Raw genomic sequence first — 23154 nt, 5'->3', positions numbered from 1 at the left:
AGGGAAGCTTTTAATGTTTGATGCATTACTGTATTTTAATATTTTGTTGGAAGCCACCCAGAGTGGCTGGGGAAGCCCAGCCTGATGGGTGGGGTATAAATGATATATTATTATTATAACCAGAAGAATCCAGTGACTGATGTTCCCAATAACATGGAGAATGCATAGAAGTCTGGGTACGAATGTTGAAATAGTTTGTATTTGGGAGACACAATGTCTGCTTTGGATTTGGGAAAGGGGCCGTGCAGTTTTACCTGCATTTGCGGAAACACTCCAACTGCTGCCTGCAACTTCCCCCATCCTAGTGCTGCCCACTAGGGAGACACCTGCACTGCAGGAAGGGGGGTGGGGAAGAGTTATTTGGGGCTGGGGAGAATGTCGCTTGGCTGAGCAGTTGTTTCAACATGAACGGTTTACTTGTTATCATTTATTCATGAAAACAGTCCCTGCCTTTTGGTGACGGCAGCGCATATTGCCCCTCTAATGGAACAGGTGCATCCACACAGCAGGCAAAAAGGGAAGACCATTCCCTCCTCCAGAGGTGCCAAATTGGTGGGCACTGGTCATGGCAGCTTGGGCTTCGATGCAAGCACACCACGAAGCAAAGAGGACAGGGACAGCAGATGACCAGGCACGTGTCAGGCAGTTATAAAACACAAAGTGGAATTCATTCAAGGAAAGGGCAGGTATGAGAATTGATCATATGGCTAGGCTCTGCAGTGGTTAAGTGTCCATTCAGACTACCAGGGCAGAAGACAAGGAGCCCGAACAGCACATGGAACCAGAGCCAACTAATTCCAGTTTAGTCCCCATCATCTTACCTGCTGAGGACTACAAAGGCAACAGAGAGATGAGGAAGGAAGAAGCCAACAGCCAAAACCAGTCACTGGATGGCTTTTTGGTAGACATTTGGCAGGCAGATGGAGGGCTGGCTACCTTCCAGCCATGCAGAAGTGAGGCCCAGTTTTCAACCAAGTGGCTAAGTCTGGATCTAGGTGTTAAGTGCAAAATTCTCTCCATATCAAAAACTAGGGACTTTCCCCCCATAACACAGCAGCTTTCTACATGACAGGACTCTTTGATACAAAGGGCATTGAGTCCCACAAGCAGAGTCTGAAATGGTGCAGCACAGACCACCAAATCAGCAAGACCAAATCTCTATTTAGTTCAGCACCCTTTTCTGCCAAAAGGAAGCTCAGAAGCAGGGCATTTCCAGCAACTGGTAGTTCGGAGGTACACAGCTTCGGTTCCTAGAGATAGGAACAGAAAGTTTTCTGCGCTTAACATACTGCCGTTTTGTGTGTTTCCTCTAATAACTTTTGCACTTGACCAGGAGAAATGCTCAAGCAGTGATACCGATGCAGAACAGAATGTCCCTATTTTCATCTGAGGAATGTTGGAGGGTGTGATACATGTTCCTGTCCAAATTGCCTCTGGTGTAAGTTTCCCTCCGTGGCCTAGCAATTCTGTTCTACTCAGAGGTGTACCACCACAGCGAGGATGAGGACTGAGGAGTGAGGGAGGCAGATGCACAACATCCAGCATACATATACAGTGGTACCTCGGGTTACAGACGCTTCAGGTTACAGACTCAACTAACCCAGAAATAATACCTCGGGTTAAGAACTTTGCTTCAGGATGAGAACAGAAATCGTGCTCCAGCGGCGAAGCAGCAGCGGGAGGCCCCATTAGTTAAAGTGGTGCTTCAGGTTAAGAACAGTTTCAGGTTAAGAACGGACCTCCAGAACGAATTAAGTACTTAACCCGAGGTACCAATGTATACATTTAATAGTCATGCCTTCTTGCAATGAATCCTGGGAAATGTAGTTTGTTAATGGTGCCGAGAGTTGTCAGGAGAGCCTGTTCCCTTCAGAGCTACAATTCATAGAACTCCCTGGGAAGGGGGTCTGAATTGGGAATTTTAACTCTGAGAGGGGCATAGGAGTCTTCTGGCAACTCTCAGCACCCTTAAACTACACTTCCCAGCATTCTTTGCGAGAAGTTATGGATGCTAAAGTGGTAGGCAAGAAGTCTGAAAGTGTGGCGCAAGTGTAATCCCATGCCACATTTCCAAAACACGACAGGTTTGTGAGCTCTATAAGTTAATAGCCACATTCCACCCTTGCCCCCACCACACTAAAGAGTCAACACACCACTGAGTACAATTCATATATTATCCAGTTTCACATTCTCATAGGATATAGCAACTTATTTCTCAAGAATCTTAATACAAGCGAGACAGCCATGGTCCAATAATACTTAAAGCACTTCCAAATACCAAGCAATAAAATGTTAACAAAAATTGCACAACTTCTTGTTACTATGCCTGACTGAATCAGTTACAGAAAAAAGTCTTTTTCTCTTCAAGCTTTTAACTAAACATTTAACTTATCTTACAGATTACAGTTTCTCTTTAATAATAATTAATTGCACAAAAACCACAAAATCTTTTATGATGCATAAATACTTCCTTATTACACATGGTACAAAAATACTCGTACATCTTTGTTCGGTATTCCCATAAGGATGGCTGATTATTTGGCAAGACTGGATTCTCTCCAATCAGAGGGATGTGGAAAAAAAGGTTAAATATTTTACAGCTGTTCTATATATAGAAGTCTGACTGAAAACACACACAAAAACAACCCTGACTTTTAACTGGAGAAGGGCAAATGGACAAGAAACCCAGTGCATTGTACTTTCGAGAAGAAACTTTTTTTTCTTTTTCAAATTCTAGTCAAAGCAGAAATTGGAAAGGGAAAACTGGAGGAAAAAGAAAGCCAAGGGGATTTGGGGGGGGGGGGGAGAGAGAGAGGGCAAAAACTTGGATAGTGTTTTCCAGAAGCAAAGTCTTCACAGAAGCAAGATGAAAAACTTCAGTGATCAATAGCTAGGCCAAGACCCGTTGCTATGGTTACACAAATGCTAGAACAAAAACAAGCTTTGCACACTCACACACGCACACACCCAAGTTAAAGTGTTTTAAATTCATGCCAGAAAACATGCAAAACTGATTGTCTTTCGCTTCCTCCAGCGGAACTGCATAAACAATGTTTAGGATAAGAAGGCCCTGGATATTGCACCGTACACACAGCTAGACCACGTTTTTGTGCCAGGAACCCAGCTGGAAACCAGAAAAAAAGAAAGAAAAAACAAGAAGAGAAAAAGGGTCTGTCACCAAAACCGAGTCTCTCCAACTAGGCCTCAGCGTAGCAGGAGGAGAAACTCAGAAATGGAAGTTTGCTATGAGTTAGCGGAGGGCGAGACAGGCAGGCAGGAAGGCAAGCGAAAACACAGACCATGCAGAGTCCACTGAGTTGGGTGAGGGGGTGGGCAGTTTATGTTCACAGTCCTGGACGGGAAAGCCCACATCTTCGTTCACAAGAAGGACAAGTTACTGCAGTTGAGCACCTTGCTGGTGCCCACAAGAAGGGCTTGGAAGGAAGGTTTCCAGCGATCCAGATAACTTCATCCCTGGCACATCACTCCATGGAGAGACAAAGGGGGAAAACGTGGACCAAGAGGCAGCTCTTGAAAAAACAAGGGAGAGAGCATTGCTGAGAACACCATTCATCTAAGCCCCACTATGATGCAAGGAGGATAGCTTCCACCCCCATCCTCCCTATCATTGCTTGTTTGCTCAGAAAAGAGACCAAGACTTCAAAAAAATGGAGGTCTGTGGTTATAAATGGAGGCATCTCCTTGCAGGGAACACCAATCAAAACTTTGTTAAAATACGGTAATTGGTGGATGTAACCTAAGCTCATGGGCCATATATGAGTGTTAGAATAAACAGCAGTCACTAGTGGAGATTATCTGGCTCCTACTTCCTGCATTGTACCTACAGAAGACCAGCAGTTGAACCTTACTTCAAACACTGTAACCAGGACAGAATCCTCCACCCCAGACCCCAAGAGTCTAACCTAAAGAGTAACATTACTATTGTCACTATTTATTAAATTTATATACCGCCCTTCACCCAAGGATCACAGGGTGGTTTGCAACATAAACACGAAATAGATAACACAGTAAGAAAAACACAATAACCCCCTAACCAGGGAGTCTGCCACCTCTCCCACTTCATGCCATAACATGTAGAAGAACCTCTGACATCAGTCAGCATTCATCACATTGTTCACATGGCAGGTGCTTCTGAACATTATGGCTGAAGGGGGCAGTGGGACCTGCCATGAGGGAGTCTTGCTTTCACTGGTATTCCCATGTGCGGGCAATAATATGTAACCCTCCCATTCCACATAGTTACGTTAAGGCTGTAGTGTAGCTTTACTGTCACCAGCTCAAGAGAATGTAAAGGACTTGTTGGTTGATTCCATGTCTCCTGCACCACATATTTACATACATCTACCACCTGAGGCAGCAGCTCACCTTACTCACTTGGCCTAATAGTAGGGGCGGCTCTGCTGCCAATTTAAAACTGTTATGCCCACCGTCTGTGTTTTATCTAACAAAGATCATTATACTTGACGTCCAACTATCCGATCCCCACTAATGAGAGATTATACCTGAAGGAGCGTCTCCACCCCCATCGTTCAGCCCAGAAACTGAGATCCAGTACCAAGGGCCTTCTGGTGGTTCCCTCATTGCGAGAAGTGAGGTTACAGGGAACCAGACAGAGGGCCTTCTCGGTAGTGGCGCCCGCCCTGTGGAACGCCTTCCCATCAGATGTCAAGGAAATAAGCAGCTATCTTATCTTTAAAAGACATCTGAAGGCAGCCCTGTTTAGGGAAGTTTTTAATATTTAATGCTGTATTGTTTTTAACACTCGATTGGGAGCCACCCAGAGTAGTTGGGGAAACTCAGCCAGATGGGTGGGGTATAAAGAATAAATTATTATTTTTGAGCCAAGTCACCCAAGCCAGATACTCACTAAAACTAACAGAACTGACGAGACTTCCATCCTTGCTGGGTAGCTTCAGAGGGCGGATACCAGCGCATCTAGAAGAGAATGACAGAGTTGACAGAGTATGATAGAGGAGGGGGAAATATCAGTTCATCCAATGCAGGTAACTAGTGCTCCCAAAAACTCCACGTAAGTTACTTCTCTTAGGTTGCTCATTATTCCTCAAGATCCTCTGGAAAACAGGACTGCCACTCTTTTCTGGCAGCATATATTGCTCCCTGCAATCTTTTGAGTAACTGACACAGGGAGACATACTCAAGCTTGCTAAGCCCATAACATTAGTAAGGTCCCATAATATCTTCTCTGCCCCTTCAAGGCAACCGATACATCTTTTCTCAACTCCCAGTTCTAAGGAAGTTTATGCCTTGGAGGTCACATTTGATGAATGACCTGCAGAGCTGTAGGTTTTGCCACAAAAAGGACATGGTGGCAACAATGGCTGTCTTAAGACTCAACCTACAGCTCATGGGCCTCTTTCCTGACCCACATCACAACTCTGCAGTGATGCTTTAGTTCTTGGCTGTTCTTCGCCATCACAACCAAAGCGGTCTCATGTGCTCCAACTGTCCACATTTATCAGAGCTGGTACTTCTCGTCTGGAACCAAGTCTCTGGTAAATAAATGCTCCTATTTGAGATTTTAAAAATAGATCACATGTGCAACACTTACAACCTGCTTCCTTTCCAATCTCTACTGCTTCCCAAGCAACTTAACCACCTAGTCAACTAGACCAACCACATTTCAAGTTGCAGCTATTTTACAAGTACAACCACTGGCAGATTAAGGTGTGGTGGTTTTTTAAGTTTGGGTTTTTTAAAAAACTTACAACATTTATTACAATGACTAAACTGTTGCATATAAGCCTTCTCTTGCACACGAGATACACCTACTCCAGAATTCGTTGCAGAGGAGGCTGCTTCAGAGTAAACAAATAAAGCAAGCAGAGCCTGAAAATGTGCAGTAGTGTGCGAGGCTTGTGCGCAGGGACCCTTTGTGTGAGAATAGTGAGGTATCAAATCTACAAGAGCCCCTATTTTGACACCTGCAAAGTTTTGGGGCTAGGGCAACTTAACAGGGGAGAAGAGGTAACATCTGGACAGCTGCAGCAGCATTTGGTCCAGAAGTAACCCAACAACCATGACCTGAAAAAGCAACAATGGGGGACCTGTGGGCATCCAGTCATTGTTGGATTACAATTCCCATTATCCCTGTGCATTGGCCATGCTAGCTGGGGCAGCCTAGGACCATCTGAAGGTCTGCATGTTGCCCATCCCCAAGCTAAAGCAAATAGAAATTTCTTACTGCACAGGAACCAAGAGGAACATTTCTTTGAGGATTCATGAAGGCAGTTTCAATTGGACCTTTGCCCTCCTCATAAGGCATAATAGTAGGACCAATGTAAATATAATTAGTACTATATGTACTCCACCCAATAATGCGGTTGGAGGAGAGTCCTTGAAGGTCCAATCCCCGTTTTAACGCTAGGAATTCAGAGCTAGAGCATTCAGCAGCTTCTGCTTAAAGACCTCTCGCAACTTAGGCTATATCCACAACATACATTTAAAGTACTCTTAAATTATAACCACTGTAACAATCATGGCTTCCCCCAAAGAATCCTGGGAACTGAAGTCTGTTATGGGCGTCAAGACTTAGGTGACCCCCCCCATAGAACTACAATTCCCACTCAACAACTACAGTTCCCAGGTTTTTTCAGGGGAAGCTATAACAGTTAAGAGTGATGTAAGAGTGCTTCAAATATGCAATGTGAATGTGATGTAATAAAGAAAAGTTACTCAGGAGGATTAACACACCTTCGTACTGCTACTACTAGATGCACTATAATTTATATATAAAATCTGCTGCCAATATTAACATCTGGGGGACTGGACTTCTTACTCCCTCCAACATCTGCACAGTCTGTGAGTACGGCTTGCTCTGTAGCATGCCTGCCAACCTCAATTTTTTCTTACCATTATCCTTCCCTGCAAGTTAAAAGTTTCATTTAGTTCTCCCACCTGATAGCCACCAGCATTGTCATGTTTTGTATTTCTGCCCTTCCACAAACTCCCACCACTCCCAAGCTGTAGCTTAAGCATTTCCCAGATTCCTACATCCATCTCCCCCGCACATCTGGAATTAGTTTTGTTCCTTCTGCTCAACAACTGAGTGGAAACAGGAAGTTTCCCTGGCTGGGCTGTGCAGTGCTCTTTAACCCTGGAAAGAGAACCCTCAGTCGCTAGATCTGCAGGATCCTGCCAGGAGAGATACAGCCACCCAAGGTGCACATACAACCCAATGGAAGGGCAAGAGGTTGGCTCTATGCCTGTGCTAAGATGACAATTGTGTATCTGGAGGCTGCTTTGAAATCTGTGTTGACCAGACTGAGAGCATTGGCGGAATGGGCGGTTCTCTCCAGAGTGTTTTTAGTAAGCCAGCTGCTTCTACATATGGGCTGCGTACATATTACCAGCTTCAAAAAGGCAGCTAGGGTGTTCTTTTTCTCAATTTGGACCAAAGCTGGCTGGGGGGGGGGGCAGAACACATGAAAACACAATTATTCAATATGCAATGACAGGGAAGATACAGGATACATACAGACCGTGGCTAACAGTCCATATCACGAGGGCCCATCACATGACTCTACTCAATTGATTACACTTGCACATGAGTAAGCAACTGTGAAGCAGCACACTTTTAAAAAAGATGCCTGCATCACCTTTAAAGGTATCTCCTGATAAAGGGAGATTCTTATAAGATTGGTGCTCTCATCCTCTAATGTAAGTTCTTATGAAATCTGTAAAGTTTTTTTTAAAATCTGCATGTCAGATCAGCATAACCCTTTGTTTTACTAAACACTGCAGCCCTAATTTCCACTTAGGGAAGGGAGAGAATTCAGTTCAGCTTGCATTTAAAGCCTAACTTTCTCAACTCATGCTTCCTTGAAACAATATGGGAACTGAAATTCAGCTATGCTTCAAAACTTATTCTCCGAAGTCTGCAATTCAGCTCCTCAGCTAAGCAATAAGTACAAAACGGGGTAAAATGTGCACAAGAGTGCATGTATCTGAAAACATATGAACAAAAATGCATTTTTATTAGGGGAAGTGGTTTTCAAGACGTGCATTATGCAAAATTGCATTAAAAATGTATATATTAGGATAAATTCCCTTTAAAAAAAAAATCACACTGGTGGAAATGTGAACCCAAATTTAAGCCTGGAAAAACAGGAGAAACCACAATTAACAGATTTGTCCAATCCTACTTCCACCCTCTCCAACATCTTCCTCACCCCTTTCCTATGAAGTTCTATGACATAGGCAGCAACCGTATCAGACTGGAGTGAAGGAGTAAAAGAACAAAATTATATTAAAGGAAATCAGGATTTTTTACATTTGGAAAGAGTGTGAAGAAGGATATTCTGGTCTCTTGTCAAGGATGGGTCGTCCCTTCCTTGCCAGAGTCCATAGCGTGACTGATGTGTGTGTGTGTGTGCACCAGTTGGCTGTGTGGGGGAAATTAAATCCGTGTGTGCTGTTGCTACGACTACAATCCCAACCCCCCTCCCACCACGTGACTGTGGTGAGTGAAAAAAGGTGGCAGGGAGCCCCCCCCCCCCGCCCCACTCGACAGCACCATGTGGCAGGATTGCCACCCGCTGAGGCTCCTCCCCTCCCACAGGCAGGACCAATCCATCCCTGCTCAGTGGGGCCACTTTCAACACAAGGGGTGCCATGCTGTGGTGCCATGTCATGTGTGCCAAGTTGGCAATAGGTGGGTTAGAGAAATACCTGGCATTTCATCCTGCCTGGGCTTTTGGTGGGTGGATAGCGTGGAGGCCCATGCACTGGGTTGCCAAGGAAGAGATGGGGCAGAAAAATAATAAAAAAAGAAGCTTGCGGAAAACCCCGTTGTGCCCAAAATGGCAGAGAGATGATGTTACCTTACCAGCCTTTTTCCAGAGACGGGACCCACCATCCTTAAAGGCTTCTAGGAATGAAGCTGTTGTACAGCCACTCCACTCTAGCAGGGGCAAGCCAGGACTATGGTGTCCCACAACTCCAGGGCCAGCCTTGAGCTTCAGGGCTGGCCTGCGTAGGCATCCTGGCGGCAGGTCACTGAAGACATCAAAGGAGGGATCATTTCAACCACCAGTTGGCCGCTGTGGGAGCCCCTTGGGGGGGAGGGGGCAAGAGGCATTTTGCTGGCAGCCTGCCACTGATCATGACAACCTGTAGGTCCTGCCAGGAGATTTGGTGGGACGGGGAAGAGGGTGGGAGGGAATCAGCATTCGGGAGCAAACACAGAATCCGTAGTCATCGCTGTTCAAACCACTGGAACAACCCATCTAGAGATGCCTCTTCTCTTCTTGGGCTGCAAGAAGGGCTACAGAGGAAGATTTCTTGCATTGTCATTTGTTAGTTCATTCAGCTAAGGAGAGGGTGGAGAACCTGTGGCCTGCCGGAAGTTACTGAACTCAAACTCCCATCAGCCCCAGCCAGCAAGGCAAATGTTCAGGGATGACTTGACTTGCAGCACAACCACCTGTGGGGATGTGGACACAGGTTTCCCACCCCAGAAATAAAGTGGTGTGTTTTAGTAGAGGGAAACATTGGTACTGGAGACACTCCAGCAAGTCTGTAGTCATTGGCAGTTGCCCACTTTTCATGCGCCTTTCTACAAGTAGCTTCTCTGCATAACTCTTTCTCACAGCCCAGGAGCAATTCTGATTAGGGTTGAGCTGAAAGCAATGGAATGGGGGGACTCGCAAGTGCTTCCTTGGCGATTGCACTGGAAGGGTACATGTGTTCAGAGCGAGGGCAAATTCTTTCCGAATTGGCTGTGTTTGTCCTTTGCGGCAGCAGAAAGTGGATCAATCTGATGTCTAGATGGGGCTTATCTGCATTTTACTTTCCTCCACTTGTTCCAGTCATGGTCAGTGTGTTAAAGCTCCATGTCTGAGTGCCCTGCTTTTTCCCTCTGGTGCTTCCCCTGCAAAAAAACTGCTCTTTAAAGCTCAACTGGAGCAAACAGCACTCTGTGAAAAACCCAAATTGACATTTGCTCCAATTGAGTGCTAAAAAGTGGGTTTTTGTGAGGGAAGCTCCAGGGCGAAAAAAATAGAGTGCTCGGACACAGATAAGTGCGGATAAGCCCGTAGTCTTGCAACAACATCTCATCATTCACTATAAGATTCCTGGCTGCCTGGGATTTGACTTGTGACAAAGGAAGATGATGATACAGTTGTTAGAAAAACGCCCCATAAGCTGCCAGAGATGGGAGCAAGCATTTAAGAGATAGGGTATTTATTGTCCCTGCCAAAGTTGCGCCACTTTGGGGAGACTATTCACCCTTGTTGTGTTACGTGGAACTGCAACAAAACACCTCATGTGGCTGCTTTAACCACATAGGCAGAAGGGCTTGGCAAATATCTCCTGGTTAGGCTTCCTTCCAACACCTGTCAGCAAACTTCTCCCATCCTTAACATCCTTAACAGCCTCACGTATTGGGCGGAATGCTGCGCTGACAGTTGTTTAGTAAGGAGGGGCGAAGTAATGTTTAACTCTATAAAAGCTTTATGAGTAACACATTCATTCATTTCAAAGGACGAGTTGCTGGGTTCATTCCAAGGAAATGATCTACCCAAGTGGACAGGAGGGGTGAGGGGGAAACACCACTGTTCCGAGCTCCCCCTTTTGCAGGAGCAGCAAAGCGTCACATCCAGCACTGTCCCCGGCTGATATCCTGCAACAGGAACAGTATTCTCCTAGGCAGGAGGCACTCAACTTTTGAACACACCGCCTGCATACAAGCCATACAATGTAGTCAAATGCATTTATTATATTAGAGACCATAAATTTGGCACACTTGGTGTAGAAGGATCACACACACAGAAAGAGTTGCACACCAGGGAAGTGCAAGCACATTAAGAGTCACATGGAGGGGATTGGGCCTGTGTAAAGCAATGCATTCTAGAACTCTCCTAGACTTTGGGATCCCTTATGGAGGGAGAAAAGAGCCAGGATGCTATGCTATTCTATGGGAGGCAATGCAAGAGCATCAGGAGACTGTAGAGCCAAAAGGTTGACATCTATTTCCCCTTTATAAAAGAGGCTATACTAATTCAATTGAGTGCAAGCCATAGCTTGGCCAAAGACAGAGGGCTTTGGCTTTCTGCACTATGTAGTCCTTATTGGGACAGCCTCCAGCAGTACAGCAACACAGCAAAGCACTTCCCAGTCCTTTCAGTGTTTCTATCTGCATCTCATCTTCCTCACTTCAATGCTTTCTAATTCTAGGCCAGGTCCTTTTCCTGAACTCTACACATCAGACCAACACAAGTCCCCTTCCCCTTCCCTACCACTGCACTGAGAGGGACTAGACCACCTATTTTAATGCAGATCTGCCACTCTTGTAGACTACTAGCAGCTGAAGGGCTTAGGGTACTGGATTCTTTAAGGGATAGCTTTTCCTTTGAGACAGCTCCTCTGTCACCAAACTGGATCCTCTCCGCTGATTCCCAAAGTAAGCCAGTATTGTCTGGGTGAGCAGTGGAGGGGAATGACAATTTAGTAACCTTATCAAACCCCAACCAGGCTCTGGGTCCTGCATTTCCCTGCAGTTGCAATGACAGGACCAAGGTGCAGGCTATTCTGTTGGAGCTGGAGGGGGAAGGAGACAAGATGCCTGCTCATCAAAAAAAAAGGGGGGGGGCATTATGGACTCACCTGAGCATGAAGTGCAGCGGCGGCGGCAGCAGCTGGGTATGTGAAAGCAGCATGTGGGATGGCAGGGGTTAACTCCGTGGTGTAGAGTGGGTAGGGAGCCCATGCCTCTGGAGATGCTGGGATCAGGGTTGCTCCAGTCAGGTCATCTAGACATGAGGGAGCAACAGCACATCACTCAAGACATGGATGGAGAGAGAGAAGGAAATAAACCAAACAGGCTGGGTTGTGTAGGGGCAGCAGCACCTCTGGCGGAAAGAGCAGCAAGGTAAGATGCAAATACACACATCTGAACCACATCTCACAACCCCAGCTCAGGACGAAAGGGCTTCCACCCAGTGGCATCCGTCCATCCATCCATCCAAGCAGCCCTGCTCAAGCATCTCACAGAGGTGTGTGCACACAGGTGTCTCCTATTCCACACTCAGAGATGGGGGATGAATCTAGGGCAGCCGTCCCATCCCGTCCCCTGGCCTGTTTGCCTCCAGGTGCTTCTGCACTCCAACTCTCATCACTGGTCACATTGGGTGGGGCTAATGGGAGTTGGGCCCAGCTGCACCAGGAGGTTGGGCTCCAGTTCTTTCAGATACTCTCCCCTCCATGTGCAGCAGATGTAGGTGTTTTGCTAAGGGTTGCTTCACACAGGTTTAAGCACACAGTAAAAACAAAAGAGTTATGAATAGGCATAGCTGCCACATTCATACCATGGCATACATTGATTATAATCTCCTTGCATTTTAAGCCCCTTCAACACCTCTTTCTTGCATACAGATGCTATTATCAATTAATACAAAAGTTTTGCTTCCCAAAGGAACTACAGCTGACCCCATCAGTGTTCACTTGGGGAAGACATTTGCTACCATGTGTGAGGAAACCCTCAGCAAAAGCAGGAAATGGCAGCCTGCGCCGTCATCTAAAGCAGCCTTTCCCAACCACTCGGATAATGTTGGACTACGATTCCCATCATCCCAGACCACTGGGGCCATGCTGGCTGGGGCCGACAGGAGTTGTAGTTCCACAACATGTGGCGACCCATGGTTAGGAAAAGCTGATCTAGGGCACCAAACCCCCCAGCACAGGCCCGCATCCCTCCCCCTGCTCCACAATATTCCTCACAAGGGTCCCGTGCAATGAAGTGCGCTCCCAGGGCAGGGTGGAGGTTGGTGGGATTCGGTGTGGCCATCAGCTTGCTTTTTGCCATCTTGGTGTTGGCCTTAGCAAACTCTAACCGCAACGTCTGGGGGTTCTCCGGGTCAAAGCGGATGCCCTGCAGTGGCAGAAGAGAGAAAGAACAGAATGGAATAACAGTCATGCAGTCAATCTTCTTGGAAACCACGCTGGAACACAATTTGGCTGAAGAGCGGTACATAAAATGTGCAAGGCCAATACAGAAAATGTGTCTTCTTGTCAATGCAAAAGCTTGGGAAGGAGACGTTGTCTGTGTGCCTTTCCCAGGGATCAGGCTGGGTCCATGTATGTAGCAGTATTGGTAGCAGGAACAGAGCCTACTGTTTCAGACTTCCGGCAAGAGTTTTTGAAGGTTCCTGGCAAGAAGCACACACAACAGAGCATCAATTGGCCTTTGCGCTCCATATGAGTGGTTGTGTATGTTTGGTCCTTGCCAGCTGTGCTCCCAGCTCATTTCATCGGCAGCTGCTTGCCTGTTGGGGTTGGGGAGAGTGCCACAGCAACAGCCTTGTGGCAACAGTCGTCACCAGGACAAAGTGGCAGTGAAGTTGGGACTATGAGGATGCAAGCCTGTCCCCTCTCTGCTCTTGGGAGGCTATTGCTGCGACTCCATCCCACTGCGAAAGCTATTCCTGCATTAAATAGCTTACAGGCGAGAGCCAGGAAAAGAAGACCTTTCCATGCATTTCAACAGATGCCACAGATTCCTAGGTTTTCCCTTGAAGCAGGGCCGGCCCACCCATGAGGCAAGGTGGGGCAACTGCCTCAGGTGGTAGGATTCACAGACACAGCAGATCCCGATGTCGATCCTTCTTTCGCCCCCTTGTTCCCAATGTAGATATCCCCTCACCCCTTCTTCCCTCGTGGAGGGGAGGGGGCACCATTCGGGGGTCTGCCTCAGGTGCCAAAATGTCTTGGGCCGGTCCTGCCTTGAAGGGCAGAAAACACATGGCAGCCATGTCATCTGGGCTTAACTGGTGCAACACACAGTTAACCCACACAGCTCACTAATGCCCTGAAGTGCTCCAACTCCTGATTAGCTTGCTTTGAGCATCATTCTACCACGTGGTAAGGAGAACTTGCAAAGTTTGCAAGTATGTGTTATAATAGTTATTGGTATGAGTCCCAAGTAGCTGGAGATCTACAGCACTTCCTTTCAATGAAGTTACCGGATATGAGACGGGATGGAATTGCATGCTGAGCCCAAGTCATTCTGGCTGTTGGGCTGTGCAAGTACCTGAACTGCATGGTCCTCAATACTCACATTCAATGCATTCTTTGCAGCTTCCGCACCAGACCGGCTGTCGAAGGTAACAAAGCCAACCGGCTAGGGAAAAGAACACATGATTTAAAAAACATGTGCATGCTATGTGCTTGGAACTAACTGATCTAGCCACACTGCTGAGTACAGCTTGTGGTGGTGGTTTCCATTCCATTCCATTCCATTCCATTCCATTCCATTCCATTCCATTCCATTCCATTCCATTCCATGTGCCCTTCACAGAGCTGGTAGCTCCAAACAGACAGCCTGGCAAGGGACCTGGTGCCCCAGCAAGTTCTTCTATGCCTTTCAGCCTACCAAGCAGCGGCGTAGTGTGGGTGGTCAGCACCCGGGGCAAGGCAAGTAATTTGCGCCCCTAACCCCTAACCCCTAACCTGCCGCCACTGCCAGCTTCTTCTTGCTGCTGCCTGGGCTGAGGTATTTACGGTAAGGTAGCCACGGCGGCGGCGGCAGGCCCGTGTCAGGTGATCTGAGGCGAGTTGCCGCTGGCGCTGCCGCCCAAATGACGCCGCTTGCCCGGAGGAGGAGGGCAGAGAGGCGAGGAAAATGCAACATGGCCCAGCAGCTGCAGCGGCGGTGGCGGGGCTGTGAGGAGGGGCTGCCTGGCGCGCCCTCCGCGGCTCTGACGCGCGGGGACCGCAGCGAGCGCTGAGAGCCGCTGCCTGCCGGACGCCTTCAGCCCGGACGCGCGCACAGCTCGTCGGTTCCGCGAGACATGGGGCTCTGCTACAGCCTGCGCCCGAGGCTCTTCGGTGACTCCGGAGGCGGCGAGCGCGACCCCCCAGATGTTGCGGCCGGCCCCCCTGCACCCCCCACGCTACGCCACTGCTACCAAGCTTCCATTTCAAGGGATGGGAGATGTGAAGAACCTGCTGTTGCTGAGGCCAGAGCCCAGCTTGTTCATTCCACTGGAGGCAGACTAGCTTCTGTTGCAGCTTTGGGTGCATCCGACAGGGTATTCAGCAGCACAAAGGATGCCTTAAGATAAGGTTTGCTGCTTTGCCGTGTTGGCAGATGTGGGTGTTTTTGTTAGCTAGAACAGCAGAGATGGGGAGCCTGTGGCACACTCCAGATCATTGGGCTGGACTCCATCATCCCTGGGGCTGATGGGAGCCTGGAGTCCAGCAATACCCAGACTCCAGCCATAGTTTCCATATCTGTACAATAAAGCAATGTCTAGGGAAAGACACTGCACTTTTGTAGGGAAAGGGAAACTATGTACAGGAGCACACACAAAACATGCAATATGCAGACCATCAGAAAGTGTCAGCCAGTCCATGCAGCACAGAGCTGAACAGCCTTCAGACAGGGGCTTTAGATAAAAGCAGCCCCAGCTATATTTGAGTGTGTGCTATTGCTCATCCCTTTACTGTAATCCTAGGGTTGCACCCCCCCTTCCTAATTAGGGAATCTGATCCACAGTTTAAGTGGTTAAGGGCAGAACTGGGAAGCTGCCAGAATGAGGACTGAGGGAGGCATTACCTGTTTTGATGTTAGCTTGATCAGCGATCCTTCATAACCCTGAGGAGAGAGAAGCCAGCAAGTTAGTTATTGGATTCCTTAAAAGGGAAAGAAAAGGATGCGAGGCCAGGCCAGCACCCTTAAACAAAGTGCCAGAAATACTTCTGCAGCCCTGAAAAGCGAGTTAACATTAAGACGTAGTTACTATGTTAGAAACACTTTCGCCCTGTCACCACCATCCCCACCACAAATGGACTATATATGCCCTTCCACCCTATGAAACTGCTTTATATGGAGTCAAGTCATTGCTATATGTCTGACTAGGGACGCGGGTGGTGCTGTGGGTTAAACCACAGAGCCTAGGACTTGCCGATCAGAAGGTCGGCGGTTCGAATCCCCATGAACTGCCAACCTAGCAGTTCGAAAACACGTCCAAGTGCAAGTAGATAAATAGATACTGCTCCGGTGGGAAGGTAAACGGTGTTTCTGTGCGCTGCTCTGGTTCGCCAGAAGCAGTTTAGTCATGCTGGCCACATGACCCAGAAGCTGTACGCCAGCTCCCTCGGCCAATAAAGCGAGATGAGCGCCGCAACCCCAGAGTCGGCCACGACTGGACCTAATGGTCAAGGTCCCCTTTACCTTTACACTGACTAGCAACAGTTCCTTCGAGGGTTCAAGCAGAACCCTTTCCTAACCCTGCCACTAAAAGCCAGCTAACTGACAAATGCTGGACAGAGGACATTCTACCTGCATCCCGACATGTTGCCATCCCTAAATATCAATCCCATTAGTTACTAATGGCAGCTACACACTTAACAAAGGGAGGTTCCTACACTGGATCAGACCATTGGCCCATCCATCCGGGAAGGTGGTCAGGGATGCTCAAGAAGTATTTCCTGCATCAGAGTTGGACTGGCTGACCTCTGAGGCTCCTTCCAATTCTATGACTTTTGTGGGTTGGGAGTTGGAGGGGTGGTGGTGAATCTGGGGTTGAATACATGCTCAGCCCTGCTCCCTGGTGACCTTGAACCAACTTTATGATTCTTCTCTATAGGCAACAGGGCACAAGGCTGCCATATCAATAGACTAAGGACACAATTGCTTGTTGGGGTGTGTGTGCTGCTACTTACCTTGAATGGCCGGAAAAGCAGGTAAAGCTCTCTGGGCTTGATGTCCACAGGAAGGCCACTGACAAAAAGTGTCCGCACCTAGAAGAGGTGGAACAATGCCAAGCAGGTTTAGAGATCACTGTACCGCATCACTGGGTATCTTATTAATCACAGTCCAAGGTTCAAGCGCCAAGTCATATGACTGACAAATCCAGGAGTGCAATCATTCTGCGAAGAATATTCAAGAGAGTTAATAGCTACTGTTGACTGCGAGACTGTCCAATTGGAAGGATCTGTCAGTTTTGGTTCTCTCATTTTTTAAAATCTTAAATTCAGTTCTCCACACTACTGCAGCAATTTGTTTTTTGTTTTGTTTTTTTAGCTCTCATGAAAACTCTTCAGCATTTTCAGGTCAATTTCTTCCAACACACACTTTTCTACACAATTTTCACTCAAGAATGCCATATTTTCAAATCACAAAGTACACTATTTTCAAACAAAATTCAGAAAAGTGCAAATTTGGAAGGATGGCAGTGTTTCGGTTCTCATATTGTTTCACAAAATCATAATTTGATAAATTTGCCTTAAATGTTATTGAATTTCTGTCCCATTTCTAGCTGGAGAGTAGGTAGGATTATTTGATTAGAGGTTTGTTTGTTTGTTTGTTTGTTTGTTTGTTTGTATAGACTAAATACCTGCATATGTATATATAGCAATAGATCCCTGAATCTAGCAGAGGATGGAGAGATGTAAAATATTTTCTGTGGCAGTTTGCCAGTTGGCTTTTTCGAAATGTGGTTTAACCAAAGTCAACTAGAAATGTAACTGCAAGCCCTAGATGTCATTTTTCACTTTTGTACTTAGCAATGAACTTTTTTTTAAAAAAAAATAAAAAATACTAGTATGTGGAGTCTTTCCCTTACTAAGTACCCAGTATTTTGTTTTTAAATGTATTTTTATTAAATATTTTCTTGATTTACAAAGGTATGTGCAATGTCTCTCGTATTTTTTCTCCCATGTAACTTTTTTTTTTTTTACAAATCGGTTTCATTTGTTGAGACATTAGGAAGAATAGGGGGAAAGAGGTGGGGGGGGGGAGATGAGTGGGGGTGGGGTCAGGTGGTGATGTTTCTATTAATATATGTGGGGTTGTGTCAGCGTCGCTTGTGCAGGTTCTCTGCTGTTCACTTGTGTTCCTTTGGTGGTGAGAGAGGTTGGGGTTGGCCTAGGGTGTGGGTGGTTGTTTGTGATTGGCTGTGCTGGTCTTTGTTTTCATGTGTGAGTGGGTGTTTTGGATCAGGTTAGCCATATTGATTTGTATGCTGTTGGTGGATTTTTGTCATTGTCTTGTTGGGCTGTGTATGTGATAAAGGGGAGCCATACCGGGGTGAAGGCATCTTCTTCTATTTGTCCCCATGTCAGCTTCAGTTTATTGGTTAATATTTCTAGTAAGGCTGTTTCCCATACTATATGGTACCCTTGGTCCATGCTTACTCCTATCAGGTCTCTCCAGTGTCTGGTTATGATGTTTCTGGCTGCTGAGAGTAGGTGGGTTATAAATTCTTTGTCGTGTAAGTGGGCATTGCTGTCTTGGAAGATGTTTAGTAGGGCCAATTCTGGGGCGATTTCCAATACTTGCATGGTTATTTTACATATTTCTCGTATGGCTGTTGTCCAGAATAGTTGGATTTTGGGACACTCCCACCACATGTGGAAGTATGTGCCTGTGGAGGTGCACCCTCTCCAGCATTTTGGTGAGGTTCCTGGGCATATCAGCACTAGTTTTCTTGGTGTTAGGTACCACCTGTAGGTGATTTTCAGAGTGAGTTTTTTGTTGTTGTTGTTGAAATGGATATAAAGGTGGGTTTAGACCACATTCTGGTCCATTGAGTGGTGTTAATCCCATAGCCTATGTCATCCTCCCATTGTTTTTTGACTGTGTCTAGGAAGTTTGTGGGATTTTGTAGTAGTATTTTGTATACTGTGGATACCATCCCTTTACCGTGTCCCTTTGTTGTTAGGAGGAGGTTTTCGAAGGTTGTCAGGGGCCTAAGTTGCTGCTGATTTTACTACTGGATTGTTTAAGAGGGCATGTAATTGGTGATGTGTTAACCAGGACATTTAGGTGTCTTCTAGTTTGTCTTGTATTTCTTGTGTTGACAAAGGTTTGTTATTTTTATAGAAGTCTATTAGACGATATAAGCCTTTGGTTTGCCAGGTTTTTATCTGGAGGTTTTGTGCTGCATGATGGAATAATGGGTGGTACGCCAGGGGAATTAATGGGGTTGGGGTTGGGAATAGTTTGCCTATTTCTGTTTTCCATGCTTTGAGCATGGTCTGTGTGAAGTACCCAGTCATTCAAGGGTATTAAGATGGCGTTATCTTTCTTTTTCTTTTTCTAAGAGCATGGGGAAGAGCTAAAGTTCAGTGGCAGAGCAAATACTTGGACATTGCATAATGTCCAATATTTCAATTTCAAGCTTTTCTAGTTAAAGAGATCAAGACACAGATTTAAAGGGAAAGTTCTTCCTGGACAGCTGCTGCCAGCCAGAGCAGGCACTAGTGGGCTAGATGCACAATTCCTCCCCATGCTGTTCACCAGCAAACTGCTAGTATTGTAATTTACAATCCTTGTGAATTTTTCAGAGAAAGGGCAAGCTATAAATTTAATAACTGAAGTGCAATTCTCAAAACTGGCTGCCTGCTGAATCGCTGCTCTTGACCTTCCTCCCTCCCTTCCAATCATGTGGTACCTCCAGAGCAGCAACTAGGTAGGTTTTGTAATTCTTACTCTTCTACGCCTGGAAAGCTCAACTTTTAGAATATTCAAAAGAGCAAAGCGAGAAAGTTTTAATTCACAGTAGTGCTTGTCTGGGGCAACACTGCTCTGATGTCCCTTGCAAAGTGCATGCCACCCCTGTGTCTTTGGTAAAGTCTCTATTTCTCCAGTATCTTTCTTATTTATTTATTTATTTATTTGGCCCTTAAATGCATTCCATATCAGACATCTATCAGGCAGGAATCTTTTCTATTGCCTTTTGGTTTTCCTCTTTCAACAAATCTTCTAAATGGCAATCTTTATCCCAGCTGATATTTCTCTGAATTTGAACTGATTTTATGTATTTACTGCTGTTGTTTTAAACTGGTTTTATAAATATAATTGCCTTATAAAACTGTTTTTATATGTTCATTTGTTTTAACAGTTTTTATATATGAGTGTCCTCTATGTTTTCAGTATATTGTAAATTGATTTGGGGTGGCCTTATGGGAAGTGCTTCATAAACAAAAGCCCACTTTAAATAAAACTAGAGCCACAGTTTGATAACTTAGTTATTTTAATTTCTGTCCCGATATAGCAGTGAAATTTGCTTCAAATTACACCAATATCTTGTCGAAACAACTTGTTCCTTCTTCAGGGGGGACCACCAGCTCCTACTGCAGCAATATTCCCAGATCTGGAACAAAGCTGGCCTTAGATGACCAAGCAGTTTGCGTTTTCTGTGGCAACTCAGGCATCCAGAATGACACACACTGTCCATGTTACTTCTGACCCCATGATTGCTCAGAAGGAACATGCTGAAATAAAAGCACCTGGCCTCTAAAGTTACCTAGCACAAACTAGGCTCAACATGTACAAATCTTGCTTTGCTCTCTGGGAGATGGCAGTGTTGAAGAAATGAGCACTCTTTGCCTGAAACTGCTGCACCAGGCCCCTTTAGAGGTAACCAGCGAAATATGTCTTGCCCACTAAATCTTAGCCTGGTATGCTCTATTCCAGGGGTCAGCAAACTTTTTTAGCAGGGGGCCGGTCCACTGTCCCTCAGACCTTGTGGGGGGCCAGACTATATTTTGGGTGAAAAAAATGAATGAATTCCTATGTCCCAAAAATAACCCAGAGATGCATTTTAAATAAAAGGACACATTCTACTCATGTAAAAACACCAGGCAGGCCCCACAAATAACCCAGAGATGCATTTCAGATATAAGGACACATTCTACTCATGTAAAATCACACTGATTCCTGGACCGTTTGCAGGCTGGATTTAGAAGGCGAATGGGCCAGATTCAGCCCCCGGGCCTTAGGTTGCCTACCAATGCTCTATTCCCACAGTGCCCAAACTTGTTGGAACAAGAGCAGTGACCAATCTAGACCGTATCATATTTGAATACATCTGCCTGACAGTGCAACCCAAACCCTCACACTTTCTAAGGAAAGACTGAGGTGGCAGATCAGGGAGATGCTCCTTTAAAACTAACATAAGACAGCCTAGTTCAGAAGTGACTTTCATCCTATAGTGAGGAGGAAGGATGCAAGAGCCCAAGTAGAATTCCAGTTGACTTGCTATACTACTTGGGTGCATTGTGGGTTTTTTCTGTGTACATCCTGCTTTGTCCTGTCTACACCAGTTGAAGCTCAGCATAAATTGACTATAATTTTATGACTCCCCACCTTTTATTTTTCATTTAATTATCTTTAATGCACATCCATTCTATCCAGGCCACTGGTGGCATTGATCATATTGCCCAAAGTTTTATGATTATTCTGAATTACTGCTGCACATCTTGCCAAATGAATTCTATAATTTTTTTCGTGTTGTGCCTTTTTCATTATGTTTTATTAGTTTACTTTGTTTAATGTTTTGTAAACCACCCTGGCATTTCCAGATGACAGGTGGTTTCAAAGTTTAAAACAGTATGCCATACAAACTCACAAAATCCCAACAGAATATTTAAAATATTATTTCCATATAAGGGGGCACAGACCAGCATGTCATTCAATGGAAAACGAGATTAAACACAACATCCAGGGCTATTGCTTCTCAGAGTAAACCCACTGAAACAAACAGCCGTAAGGAAGTTAGTCTTCATAGATTTCAGTGGGTCTACTCCAAGTAAAACAGCTGGCTACAACCCAATGTATACCGTATTTTTCGCCCTATAGGACTCACTTTTTCCCCTCCAAAAATGAAGGGGAAATCTGGGTGCATCCTATGGAGTGAATGCAGGCTTTCGCTGAAGCTTGGAGAGCGAGAGGGGTCGGTGCGCACCGACCCCTCTCCCTCTCCAGGCTTCAGGAAGACATCCGCAGCCTAGGCAGCCCTGCGGGAGTTCCCGCAGGGCTGTCTAGGCTGCGGATAGTGGCCTGCTTTCCGGAGCGCCGGGCGCACTGAAAGCAGAGCACCCGGCGCTTCGGGAACACATCCGCAGCCTAGACAGCCCTGCGGGAGGTCCCGCAGGGATGTCTAGGCTGCGGGTAGCAGCCTGCTTCCTGGAGCGTTGGGCACTCTGCTTTCAGGGCGCCCTGCGCTTCAGGAACACATCCGCAGCCTAGGCAGCCCTGCAGGAGGTCCCCGCAGGGCAGCCTGAAGCAGAGCGCCCCGCGCGCTGGACAGACATCCGCAGCGTGGGAAGCCCTGCAGGAGTGCCCCGCAGGGCTCCCCACGCTGCGGATAGCAGCCTGCCGCCCGGCGCGCAGGGCACCCTGAAGCAGAGCGCCCCTCGCGCCGGGCATACATCTGCAGCGTGGGGAGCCCTGCAGGAGTTCCCCGCAGGGCTCCCCACGCTGCGGATAGCAGCCTGCCGCCCGGCGGGCGGGGCGCCCTGAAGCAGAGCACCCCTCGCGCCGGGCAGACATCGGCCAGCCCCACAAGCTTGGGGGACAGCAGGGAGGCGCAGCGCCACCATCCCGCTGTTCCTCGACCTGGTTCGGTTTCCCTGACCTGCTTTTGGGGGGGAAATAAAGGGAAAAAATTTTTCCTTTATTTCCCCACAAAAAAACTAGGTGCGTCCTATGGGACGGAGCGTCCTATGGGACAAAAAATACGGTATATCTTAATAAGACTCCAAGGTCTGTTTAAAATTAGTGAGAGTTGGGGCCTCTTCAACCTCGCTTGGAACCAGATTACATGGTTGCAGCACACTGTTGAAGTAACCCTGTTCTCTCTATTTGTCGTCCTAACTTTTATTACAGGCTGGCATCTCAAAAGAACCTCAGAAGTAGATTTTAAGGTACTGGTAGGTCAATATTAGTGCTGGATTTAGGGTAGTGCAGACAGTTCCCCCCATAGGAAGCGAGCCAAGGGGTTGTAATAAATAATAAAAATAAAATAATAACTTTATATAGGTAGCGTGCATTTCCGTGCACTCTGGCACTCATCACTGTGTTCTGTTACGGCAGTAGTGGTTTAGTCCTGCTGGTCACATGACCCAGAAAGCTGTCTATGGACAAACGCTGGCTCCCTCGGCCTGAAAGCGAGATGAGTGCCACAACCCCATAGTCGTCTGCGACTGGACTTCACTGTCCAGGAGTCCTTTACCTTTACCCTTCCTCATTTGGGTAGCTACTCAAAGTAGCCAAAGGAATTATTGTGAAAATAAGGGGGGAATGGGGGGGGGGGCAAATTTTGCCCTCGCTCAAGGCACCATATTACCAAAGTCCACCCCTGTCAAGATGGTTCTGGACCATAACCG

At 46.6% G+C, this 23154-nt stretch overlaps 1 protein-coding gene across 4 annotated transcripts in view; it reads right to left on the bottom strand.

Annotated features, from left to right (window-relative positions):
- Positions 1-2156: 2156 nt before the first annotated feature.
- Positions 2157-23154, bottom strand: part of RBPMS2 (RNA binding protein, mRNA processing factor 2) — a 56111-nt gene continuing 35113 nt past the window's right edge. The window contains exons 2-9 of one of the 4 annotated variants that reach the window (XR_014150867.1): positions 16705-16782; positions 15596-15634; positions 14096-14158; positions 12760-12910; positions 11647-11792; positions 8862-9036; positions 4889-4956; positions 2157-3530 (exon numbers count right to left, since the gene is read on the bottom strand). Coding sequence is in view for 2 of the 4 variants with exons in the window: in XM_081839345.1 (XP_081695471.1) it covers positions 9058-9159; positions 11647-11792; positions 12760-12910; positions 14096-14158; positions 15596-15634; positions 16705-16782 (579 nt within the window). In the remaining 2 variants the exon portion in view is untranslated. Of the gene's footprint in view, positions 3531-4888; positions 4957-8861; positions 9160-11646; positions 11793-12759; positions 12911-14095; positions 14159-15595; positions 15635-16704; positions 16783-23154 lie in introns of those variants that run through there. The other 3 variants (XR_014150868.1, XM_081839346.1, XM_081839345.1) reach the window with 3 other exon arrangements.

The sequence above is a fragment of the Podarcis erhardii genome, assembly GCF_964252035.2.
Source record: "Podarcis erhardii genome assembly, chromosome: 14".
Taxonomy (NCBI): Eukaryota; Metazoa; Chordata; class Lepidosauria; order Squamata; family Lacertidae; genus Podarcis; species Podarcis erhardii.
This window is presented reverse-complemented; position numbering and strand designations above follow the sequence as displayed.